At 47.7% G+C, this 12,474-nt stretch overlaps 1 protein-coding gene across 1 annotated transcript; it reads right to left on the bottom strand.

Moving 5' to 3' along the window:
- Positions 1-3,279: 3,279 nt before the first annotated feature.
- Positions 3,280-11,248, bottom strand: TIMMDC1 (translocase of inner mitochondrial membrane domain containing 1). The gene is made up of 7 exons (XM_086631127.1): positions 11,154-11,248; positions 10,847-11,012; positions 9,222-9,310; positions 7,276-7,343; positions 6,333-6,411; positions 4,815-4,925; positions 3,280-4,243 (listed from the first exon to the last, which is right to left on the bottom strand). The coding sequence occupies exons 1-7, from the start codon at positions 11,246-11,248 to the stop codon at positions 4,144-4,146; spliced, it is 708 nt and encodes a 235-aa protein (XP_086487253.1). The 3' UTR covers positions 3,280-4,143.
- Between the last annotated feature and the right edge of the window lie 1,226 nt (positions 11,249-12,474).

The raw sequence follows: 12,474 nt of genomic DNA on the forward strand, positions 1-12,474 counted from the left end.
ATAGTTTTTGCATTGAATGCTGCTGCTTTCTGCCAGTGTTCTCTCTACCCAGCCAGGATTTGAAGGAGGATGCCTACAGGATGCTAACGTTGGATAGGACTCATCTGATCTGGGTTATATTCTTGCCTACTGTGTAGGAAAAAGTGGTTTCTCATTTTGAGGGGAGAAGAGGAAAAAGCCCCAACAAGCTTCCTAAGCAACTCTGCATGCTAACTTAACTGCCCCAAGTTTGACAGGCGTTTTTCCCTTTTGTTCTGTCCCACTGCAAGTTGCACTCATTCCCTTACTGCTCTGTCCATGTGTGTAGTTAGCAGACCAGACCAGTCTGAAAGCACCATGCTGTCCTCTTTGTGAGATGTTTTGGTGCTTGAGCTGCGTATCTTGCTAGGACACAGAAAACAAATATTCCATCCATTTAACTTTTTTCTAGCACATACATATTGAGAGAGAAAGCGCTGGAGGAAACAGGAGGACCAAAAGCGGCTTATACAGGATTGAGCTATGAGAGGCTGAGGGATCAAGTCGCTAGTTAAAAACAAGACGCTGCTCCCTTTCTACTCGTGCAGAGTCACGCTGCCCCATCAGCTTTTTTACTGCTTTCCCATTGTAGGAAGTGAAATGGGAACTTCAGAGCATTCTTATGGAGGGATTTTTGACAGAGAAAAGGAGGTAAGGTGAGTGATAAGGAAACAATACTCTTTGCAGTTGTCCATTCTGGTTGCAAGCAGAACATAGCTGACACAGAAAGCAGTGCTTCCAAAAAGCAGCCTGACCTTATTGCAGGACTTGGTGTATGGGCAATGGTGTCTCTCATACTTTTCAAGTTTCCTTTTCTTTCAGTCTATGCTTGTTCTTTCCAGCACAAACTACTAACTTCTTGCAGGCCGAAGACCCTTTTTGTATTTGCTTGGCTCATTTTCAGCATTGTGCTTCCTTCCCTGCTATAACCACGATGCATTTCCACCTTACCAACCACACCACAGCTCTGACAGTTGTACCGGCACGACGTTTTCCCTCCAGCTATCCCATGCTCTACTTCTGCTCCTGACAGATGATTGCACAGCCTCCTGGAGGTTTGTCTTTTGCACTGTGCCAAACCTTTCTACATCATCACAGACTCCTGTGACACTTTAAGTAACTCCTTCTAAAGGAAACAAAGTTTCACTGACAAATACCTTTAGCATCAGTTTGGTTTTATATTCTTGACGGGCAGGTTATTTGGTTTATTTTTTCCTTAAGCACTTATACTATGAATCAGGTTTTCTCTTTGCCTTATGCTGTATTCAGTGAATTGCACACAAATGGTTTCTGTGAGACCTTTTCAGCTTAATATCTGGGTCTTTGTACCAGGTGAGCTGCTCTGTTTATCACAGGTAGTTTGTATGTAACATTTTTCCCGGGGTTCCTCTTTAATTGTATTAAAAAATAAATTGTAAACTCAGTTTCCTTTCCTCAGTAATAAAAGATGTCTGTTCTACGTGCTGGGAAGTGGTAGAGCCTTTCAATTATTCACGTGAGCCCCAGACACCACTTTGCAGCTGCTAAAAACGCAGGCTGTGTGGCATCAAGGTAGGTGATGCAGCTGGTTGACAAAGCTGTAACAGGTACAGCTGGCATCCAGACACAGCTCTGTTTGGTGTGCTCAACAGCAATGACAAAATGGCACTCAGGTACCCAACCTGTAACTTCCACACACCTCATGTCTGACAATTTATCAGGGATTAACTGAGCAGCACAGCCATGGTGCTCGATGATGCTAAGTTTGCGATGGGTCTTCCTTCTCCCTCCCAAAAAGGGACGTTCTCTGAAAAGCAAAATCCAGTGTAAGGTGGTCTCACTGTACCCCTGCTACTTGTGCTACCTACCCTGAAAGTGGAGGACCGGGAACTTCAGTGCTATGCTTTTGCTGGGAGGGAGAGGGAGTGAGGGTGTGAAGAATCCCTCACATTTGTATTTAAAAAATAAGCTCTGAACTAACTCTTCACTCTCCATTTGGACAGTGACTTTGAATACAAGAAATGTGGAAGTGCAGGGAACTAAATTCAGCAGGAAACAGAGCAAGAAATGGCTGCTAATCTTGTGTGTAGCTAGAAGTCTCCACTTCCCCTGGCTAATGTGCAGCATAAGGACATCTAGCAGCTCTTCCTTCCTTACACGGAGAGAAAATCCACACAACCACTACACCTTGGCTCTGCCTACACTCCCACGGAAAAACATCCCTGCAACAATGGTCATAGACACAGGAAAATTAGTATTCTTCAGACATCACATCAAATAGCCTCTAAAATAGAGATAAAAAAGACTGAGCAATGACACAGCTAAACGTAATCAGAACTGTTGTGCAGATAAAAGTGTGGATAGTGGGTGGGGATGTAACAGCAAAAAAAGGAGAGAGGAAAAAAAAGAAAAAGGTAAAACATCGCTGTGTAACCACAATGGCAAAAATGTGACTCCAAAAGGTCTGCTGTTTTGTTTCTTGAGGGGGCAGAGGACAGTAACACTGCTGTCACCAATGCACGCAGAGCTTAAAACAGGAAGGGGGAGAGACATATCCATACCTCTGCTTATTCAGGTCCTTCACCTCCTTACACACAGAAAAGGAAAATTGAAATTGGTTGATGGCAACCCCCAAACACACATATTTCTTCAACGGAAAAATGAACTACACTGAGGTGTTTAAAAAAATAAAATGCTCATTTCAGAAGTCAGAAAACACAACACCTTCTTCGAAGCAAGCTGTGCCAAAAATCTGCTTTGGGTAGGTGGAACGTGCTCTGTGGAATAGACTGTTCATATTTCAATCAACAGTAATCAGCTGCAACAGAGGAAAATATTCAATCAGAACAGACTGACTACTCTTTTCTTGTGGGAAGGAGGCCTGAACCCCCTGCCTGGATGTAATTCTCTTTAATAGGAGAAAACTACTCCAACAAAGAAAGGAGACCAGAATTCTGACCTTCTGCTTTGAGGGAAATGGTGATGGGCCACCTGGCCCTTATCACATTAACTTCAGCCCTACTAATAAGTAACAGCTATGACTTCACAGTTGATCTCTGGTAGAGCTGGCCCACTCCTGGCTCTTGTCTTTGTTACTGCCCAGATAGAGGAATGTCTGACACTGCCACCAGACTTCATTGCTCACTGGCTGGATCTTAGATAGTGCTCTTCTCGTGGGATATCATTCAAGTACATTTCTCTAATGCAAATACTGTATATTAACATAAAATACATACTGTACTAACATAAAAAGCTTATGAACACAAAATACCACTGCTAGATGGCTTTATTGAGTGTCTTGAACCACATTTCCCCCAAAGGTAATCCCCTGATTTCCAAGCTTCAAATGAAATTAGAGGCCTTTTTATTGTTGTTAAAAACCACCCACAGTGCCAATTCTTCCATCATCATCACCACCAGAAACAAGTCGTCCTTTTTGTGACCCCCTCAACCACACTTCTGTTGAGGAACCCAAAACATGTCTTCCATATCATACCCAACTCCTCCACCCTTCCTCAACACTGATTGCAAAATACCCCAACCACTGTAGGAACCAAGCGTGTTTTTCTGCAAAAAGCCTGAAGAAACCACTGTCAGCAAAACAGAATCGGTCCCAGCCAGGCCAAGTCAAGCTGTGGGAGGCGGATGGTGAGAGGAGGACAATCGCTTACTGTGGTGCTGCCCGTACTGTGCTTCGATAGCAAGTTCTTCAGGTGCTGTCTGAAGAGCAGCTTTCACCAGAGCATAAATAGCTTTTGGAATCAGGGGACCTTTAGTATCCAAACTATTCATAGGCTCCTTTACCTTGAAAATTTCTACATTGCTGGCGGTTTGGACATTTTCAGCTGTGAAATGGGTTCTAGAAGAGGCTCTGGGGCTGCCCTCACCCCCTGCCAAAACAGAGATGACACTTCCTAGCCTTGCAGAGTCTGCATTTCCACCTTCTCAGGTGGAAGAGGTTTGGCCCTTCCAAGCTCTTGTGTATTGAAATGCATCCATGAACAACGTTTTCAGCAAAATGCTTTTTCACAAGTACACAGGATCTAACTGCGTTCACACAAGACCTCCATGACCCCTTGACTGAAGCCTTTTACAAGCAGAATCAACATATGTTGTAGCTGCTTACAACGGAGATCTGGGAAAGACTCAGTAGCTCCTAGATTCTCCTGCTATCTCCGTCTGCGGTCCTCCCTGGGTGTTGCTTTCCGTTTCACCTAAGACTTCAGTCACACTGAGCCTGGATTGCCTAATGAGAGAAGAGAGAGTGCAAAGTAATTTTATGCCTGTATCCTTCCGACAGAGGCATCACTGCAGAATCCCAGTGCTTGAAAAGTTTCTTCTAGAACTGGCACTACTTGTGAGTCATATAGTAACTCACGCAACCAGTGTCATAGCCAAAATTTTCTCCCCAAAGCCTCCAGCTGTCCTTTTTCTTTCCTCTCTTTAACAGGGATGGAAAGAAGGCAGCAATGAAGGAAAAGCCAGGGTTCTGGCCTCTCTCAATTTTGGTAAAGAAATAATGGTCCCGCTTGTTTTCTGAGCCACTGCGAAAGCGAAAACCAGATGCAGAGTTACTGGGTCAGGCAGGGCATGAATTTTGAACAAAATAACTCGTTACAAAACAAGCGGCAACGTCTAACCCTGGGAAGACCAAAACAGCAGTTCTCAAACTGGTATGTGAAACACGCCAGAAACTGAACAGCAGAAGAACTGAGGTTTAGAAAACCCAGTGTGTCATGGTTTCTTTACGTGTTTGAACCACACAGACCTAGACACACTTCTAGTCAATGACTGGAAGAGGCAGAGCTGTTCCTTACCACTCTGCCAACTTCTGTTCATACAGCTCCCTGCGCTCCCGATTTCTCCTCTCGTGCAAGGTCTCACCGGCAAGTTTCTGCATCATCACCAAGAGGCCCCCTGCAGGGATCCTAGAGGAGGAAGCAGAAAAGTCACAAGTCACCCAGGGGACACACAACAGTAATAACTTACTGGCATCACCAAAAAGAGCATGCGGGGGCCAGCCACCAGATCAGTGGAGCATGCTGTTTCCCAATACCCACACCACACCACAGACTAAGGTACTCCTGTTCTAGGGTCAGCCACCAAACATAGCCTGTCTTCAGCTGTGACTCACTGCAGCCCCTTCGATAACATATTTTTAATTTACTCATTGACAGGAACACATAGGGCAAAGGGGTGGAAGGACTTCAGGTGCCCAAACAACCCCTGTAGATCTCCTAAGCCATAATTTAGACAGTCACACCCCTGCTTAGCTTCTGTCTGGCTCTGGAGGTACTTGTGTTTTCACTGTTAAAGCTCCCTATGCTGCTTCCAGGCATGCCCACAGCTGACACCATCCTGACAGTGCTAAGTAGCACATATAAAGCTCATTCTCATTCTCTTGTCCAGGCAGGATCCCCAAATTCATTTGTGAGGACATTCACAAGTCAGTACTTTGAGAAGAAATCCCAGCTTTTCTTTAAAAGTCAAACTTCTCCTGAGTTAAGAGGTCATTGTCCTGATGGACAAAGCCCCTGAGGGAGAACCATGGGTTCCTCCACGCCCCAGGGAGCTTTAGGAGATACACAACTGCAAGACATACACAAAGAGGTGGGCCACCTTACAGCCTTGGGTTGTGCAGCCCAATCATGCAGTTTCTTCCTCAGCATTTCCTAATGGCTGCTGATGCCCATTTTGGCTTCGATGGAGCCTACTTTGTAAAAAAATCTTTACACAGATTCCTAACCTGGGGGCTGGCAGTTCCCAGGGTGCTCCCTTCTTCAAAAGGTGTCATCATGACATCCAACACCCTTTCTGCGTCGTCTGGATTCTGAGCTGCTATAGGAGCAGTTGCTGACGAAGCTGAGAAGGGAGCACAGAAGCTGTATCTCTTACATTCCTGCCTCTACCCATAGAAAACATAGCTCCTTAAAACTGATGTCCAACTGTTCTGCACATAACCATTGGGCTCATTACTGACCACACCAAGGAAGAGGGACAGGAGACATGTTTATAACCCATCTTCGTAATTTCCTGCTTAACAGTAGCTAGTGTCTCCTCTAATAAGCAAATGGCAGCAAGTAAGATGCTCTATTGAGAGTGCCAAGTACTTATCACTGAGGAAGCAGCAAAGCACAAATCAAGAAAAAAAGAAGGCAAAAGAAAAGTTCAAAGGTTGGAAGAAAAGTCATCACGAGGTCCCAAGAGAGATAGAGAAGGTAAGCTTCTATAGCCCCATCTACGATTGAAGGCTTGGTGCGTGGGGCCACTGTCTAATAAATGCCCTTAAAGAGCAGCTGTGTCTCAATCACTCACAGGCAGCAGTCACGACTCACCCAAACACCATTCCGAACACGAAGCCACCTGCCAGTCCCTGCAGGCCCAAGTGCATTCTGAAAAGGGCTCCTGTGAAGGCTAAAAACACAAACCCACTGAAACCACAAACAGCCCCCCACCAGCCATCACACAGAGACAGAGGGAGCCTCTCCATGAGCTGACATCGACTTTTAACAGAGCAGAAACCAAGTGCCGTGTCCAGCGGGAGGGACCCCACAGTCACTGTGGTCTCTGCACTAAAACATTGCACAAAGCTCCTTCTGCTTCAGAAAAACTCCCCAAGAAATGCTAAGAAGTAAAAGTATCTATGAAAGTAAAATGGAGCTCTCTCCAGGCTAGAGCATGATCCCTCCCCCCTGTTCTTTTTTTGTATCTACTCAACAACAGCTAATAATAGTAGGTGCCATGTAAGGCAGAAAAGATCAGTAAAACACGCATCCAACTGAAAAGGCAATAAAGCCTGTGAAACCGAACAAGCAGATCATTTAACTGGACTCTTGTTTTCAAAAGTGGACATGCAAAACTTTGCATGAAAAGGGTATCTTATAAACAGTGCACTGAACTGTTATAAAGAGGGGAAACAAGAAATACTTTCCCTGCTAAACAGGTGGTTATGAGAGCAGCTTAAGCACCAAGCATTGCCTTTACCCTACACAAGCATTTTTCACCCAAAAAGCTCCAGCAAGTAGTATGAAGATGAACTGGTAACCACAAAACTGCCCAATGGTTTCAAAAGTGTAGCAATATCTCTCCGTTACAAATAAAGGCAGTTAAAAACCAGGGCAAAGTCACAACAGCAGTCGGTAGAACAGGGAACAAAACCCAGGAGCACAGAAGCTAGAGACCTGCCCGAATCCAAGAGAGATGGATTTCTGCTTATGCTTTTTCGTTTATGACCCTGGCTCATAAAGAGAAAAGTACCCAAAGATACAGCAGTCTTACCTCCTGCCGAAGCAAAATTACCGATGGTGGTTTTATTGCGGTACACAGACAGACCAGTGCTCACCATGCTGCAAAGATAAGGCACAGAAGAAGTCAGCAGTCGCACATGGAAAAAGACAGGTAGCAAAACACAGCCTGAAATAAAGCTGGATTTCAGTAAGCCAACCCTCAGGGTGCCTCTAACTGCCCTGTTGCCCATCTGTCCACGTGCACACACACCAGCCACAAGTGCCTTGCTTTCTGTGACTTTACTGCAGGCAGCTGCACAGTCAGAGAATACCAGGATTCCCAGCCTGGATCTGGAACATTCTTTTTCTTTTTAATCACAGATATTTTTTTCCATCATATATTCAAGGATAAAAGGAACCGAGCAATGAAAAGGTCCTGTCAGTCGGTCAGTCCTGACGTAGCGCCTTTACCCCCAGAAGTTGTATCCGGGTGTCGGTAAGATCTTGCCTGATGTAGACAGTCCCCACCACTAGAACTAAGTCACACTCAGGATGTCAGCAGGGTCACCTACTCTTGCAGCATGAGATTTCCCACCAGGGTAGGTACACCATCTCCTCCAAAAACATCAGTTAAGGCCCAAAACACTCTCTGTTCTCAGTTCAGCAGCCACATCCTCCCCCGCGCTTTGGCAAACCGCCTGTATGACATCCACAAGCCAACAGCGACCCTCCTCTCCTCCCCACGCTGTAATGTCACCCCAGCTTTTGTACACGGTAAAACTTAACAATTTGGTTTTATACTGCGAAACTCAGAATTCGCACAACCACGGGACAAAACCTTCAACTTGGACTTTACAGAAGCAACTAATGCTCTGGGGCAAATATCTTCTTTCAACGTCTTTTACAAAGGGATGGTAGAAAAGCACGATGATCTGACTGCGGGGTAGACACCTGGTGGAAGATGAGGAGGTTACACGTCATGCCCAGGAAAATTTAAAGAAGTCAAAAGCTCCAGGAGAGAAAGCAAACAGTATGCTAACTATACCTAAGAACAGATACCAGACCAAAAGGAGCCAAAGAAACCAAGAGAGATCAAGGAAGAAATCCAGATAGAAACAAAAATATTAGGGAGATGGAAATATAAAATAATGCTAGTTCAATACTGCTGGTACCTTAAAAGCAGAAGGGGAATTTAGACAGAACATACCTGCAGATATAGTCAATGCAGGCTTAGGACTACACACAGATTTACCATTTTGAATGTCAGGGAAGGAGATGTTCCTAGTTCAAAAGGGCTTTACTCGGAAGAGCATGCTTAGTTTGATGCTATATTGTCAGCAAAGCACTGACATATCTGAGGGAGAAAATCAGGAAAGCAGAATGCTATCTCTGAGATGGCTGTGCGCGCAGGAAGAATTTGAGGGCCTAAAGAGGTACATACAACTGGCAGGTCTGATGTTCAGCAACTGCCTAATAACAAGACGATCATCTCCAAGCATTTGAGGACAAGAACAAGGAATTGTGAGTAATGCCAGTATATACAAAACCAGGAGTAATGAGACATAACTAAAAGGAGAAAAATCAGCATGAGATAGAAAGCTCTTCCAGAAACAGCCAACACACTGTAACACTCTCCCAGAGAAAAAAGCAAAAAAAAAAGAGAGGAAACAAAAGCAGAAAGCAGCCGTCAAGTACAAGGAAGAGCAGTATTCAAGTCAATAACAGCACGGATTAGACGTAAGGAAGAGGCCTTTTCCAGTTTTAGCTCTTGTGTTGGTTCATTAGAAGATGTGAACTCTGGGATAACTACAAAAGGTTAAATCCTCTTTGTGTTCACACCTTATCAATCAGACTCACTGTTAACACAACACTTTCAGCCTCCATCAATCACCAGTAGCCCCTCAAGGAGCTGCGAGCGCTGCTGGCACGAAGGGCTCCTTGCCACTAGTGCTCAAGCATAAGCCAGCTTTTCTCCCACCACCATCAGGAAACACTCACTTGAATATTGTCACAAAAGTGGCTACTCTCCAGCTCCAGCGCCAGCCGTAGCGGATGAAACCCCGGAGACCAGCCCGATGCGCAGATTGCTAGGGGGAGAGAGGAGACAGGTTACAGGTCACAGCCCAGCTCCACCTCGCCAGCACCACCAGCCTGCTGCAATGTGGGGTATTCACAGCAGGTCGTGGGACTGATATCACTTGGGGATAAAACCCTGACCCGTAGGAATCAAGTCGGCCATCTTCAGCGGGAAAGCCACTCACGTTTACCCCAGCCACCAACAGGACAACCAAGAATTAATTCCAGTTTGTAATGTCTTTCTAATTCTGGTGCCGAAACACACCTGGGGGTACAGGGAGAGCTTTCTGACGACAATACAGTAGAGTAGCAAGGAGAAGAATGGGGGGGGGAGCAAACTAGAAACTAGTTCCGTCATTGTTATGAGTTCATAAGTATTAATAAATAATGACATAATAAGTAAATAATAACCACCTACTTTAAATGTTAAGAAACCATCAAGCTCTACAGTTTAGCACTGGTGCTTAAAAGTTTGGCAATAAGCGGCTTTTTAAAAGACGTGATAAACAGAAGCTTCATAAAAATTTAAAATATTTCCAGACAACACCATAAAAGAAAATAAATTCTCTCTTCCAGTGCCTGTGGTGTAAGTGCTTAATGCAGATGCAGATACACAAGAGTAAGCAGAAGGAAAGAGCGGAGCCCGGCACCGATACTTTGCTGGCCACTACCTCGTGGGCCCAATCTCAATAGTGAACGATGTAAAGTTAGGCAGATTTTTAAAGGTTTTTTTTTTCCTAATAATCTAGGTAACCAACATTTTAATTGAAGAAAACCCCTAAAAGTTCAAACAAATCCATAAAACGTCACAAATGCTCTTTGTTGTGAGGTATAGCGATAAGCTAAAAGAATTTTAAACTGCTTTAAAATAACTCCCATTAATAACATAAGAGGACAATGCCAGTTTGAGGTCTCTTGCTGACGTGCTAACGTTTAAAAGCCAAAAGACTGTTCCAAACACGGTGACTAGCCATTTAACAGGACGGTAAGCGTTGTTACCAACCTTTCCTGTAACTAGGGACAACTTCTTTTAAGTTACTCGTGCAGAATTTGGGTAACTCGGAGCGGCTAAGTTACCGAGCAACTGACGAGGCAGATGTGCAAATTTACACCCTAAGGGCGGCACCTTGACGAGGCAGATGTGCACATTTACACCCTAACGGCAGCACCTTGGTCTTTCTGCACGATCAGTACCCAAGTCGGGCACCCGCTCGGCGCCGCGTGTCACACGTGTCACAGCGCTAACGCAGCCCGCTCGGTCCCGGACGGACTCTGGCGGTGCCCCCACACACTGCAGCCTCCGAGGGCAACTCCCGCCGCCGGAGCCGTCACCGGCGCCGCGCCCCGCACGCCCGCGGAGGCTCTGGGGAGGCTCCCCGGGGATACCCGGGGACGCTCCGGTCCCTGCAGCGGCGGGCGATGCCCAGCGCACCCCCCTCCCCCGACGGAGCCCCGGCCCCTCCCCACCGTGCACCGCCCCCCTCCCCGGCGGGGCTCCCGCCTTCGCGGGTGGGCTCGGCCGGGCCGGGGCCGCGCTGGGCTCGTACCACCGCGTCGGCGCGGTTCTGGAAGAGCTCCCCGTGGCTGCCCTCGATGAAGGACTTGCGGGCCTGGTGGAAGGCGGGCAGGCCGCCGTACAACCAGCCGACGACTCCCCCGGTGAAGGCCGACTTGACGATGTTCACTGTTTCCTCCGGGTACCGCTGCCGCTCGCTGCAAAGGAAGAGCAGGGCTGGGATCGGGCGGGACGGGCATGGCGGGCCCGCGGGCACCGCCGGGCCCAGCGCCTGCCGACACCCGCCGCAGCCCAAGCCCTGCGCAGCCCAGCCCAGCCCAGCCGGGCCCGGCCCTCACTCGCGCCGCCAGAGCTCGCTGAGCCGCTCCCAGCCCGTCTGCGGCGGCGGCGCGGGGCTGCCGAACTGCGGCTGAGCGCCGACCCCCTCCGCCATGGCCCTCCCCGCCGGCGGCGGCGGCAGCGCGGGGCGGGCGCGGCAGCGCCCCCTGCCCGCCCGGCGGGGGAACCGCACGGCGCGGCGCGGCGGAGCGCAGCGCCCGCGGCGGCGGCACCGAGGGCCGCAGGGAGAGGCGACGGCCGCCTCCTCTCTGCCCAGAGTAACGTGTCGGCACTGGTTTAGCTACGCGGAAAAAAACCCCAAAGGAACCGGACTGAAAAAGTCCGCAGGTAACAGGCGAGTGCCCGGAGGAAGTTTCCAGCCACTGCCACAGGAGACTGGAAGCAGAGACACCCTAAAGATCACTGTGTGAGAGAGAAAACACAGGAAGACCCACCTCGGCGTCTTTGGCAAACAGCTGGGGGGTAGCCAGAGCTTTTGGTATGGTTCTGACTAAGCAATGACACATCCAGCGAAACTTCATTTTCGTTTGTTTTATTCCAAAAACACTTTGTTAAAAACAGTTTAAAAATACTATACACAGCTGTTTCAGTTTCTCAGAGTGCCGTCTCTCTGTTAACTAAAAATACAAAACCAGAAAACCCCGTCCACTCTTGCACAGTTCTTTTCCTCAGAAACCAGACTATTTTAACACCCTGATTTGTTTCCTTCGCAGGCTGGGATAACCCAGGCACAGGTCACATAACCGGCACGCTGCTCCAGCAACCGGCACTTGACCTCACACGAGGCCTCTGCGTGAGCACTTACGCGTGTAGGTGCACTTAGTGTTACCGTTCCTTGTACTGTTTTCTTCCTCTCTGATCCAAACTGACTGCAGAGGAGACCACGAGCTGTTGCATCGTTCTCTTCCGTTAACGTGCTGCTTCCCAAGCCTTGAGGCTGCTTTATTGTCAAGGCCGCTCAACCTGGGAGGCAGCGGCCCTCCTGAGATCCCGTGCTGCTGCCCACGCTATTCTGAGCATCTGCTTGGATGCCAGAAAAGATGTCGCTTCCTACCAGGCCTCTCAACTCGGGGGCCACGGGGCATTTCAGAAGTCACGCTCCCGCTGAGCTGAGCGGCCCGTAGCGGTCATAAACACAGGGAGTGCAAGCAACCTGTGACTGATCTCAGAGCGAGTAATGTGAGGAGCAGCTGCCACCATGTGACTGAAGATGTTCCCTCAACCGGACTGAAGGAGATGAGAAAAGGAATGTAACAGCAGTGGGAAAGGAAAGCAAATACTGAAGTGAGCAGACATGTCACCAGCCTCAAAAAGAAAAAA

Source organism: Tauraco erythrolophus, chromosome 1 (genome assembly GCF_009769465.1).
Source record: "Tauraco erythrolophus isolate bTauEry1 chromosome 1, bTauEry1.pri, whole genome shotgun sequence".
Lineage (NCBI taxonomy): Eukaryota > Metazoa > Chordata > Aves > Musophagiformes > Musophagidae > Tauraco > Tauraco erythrolophus.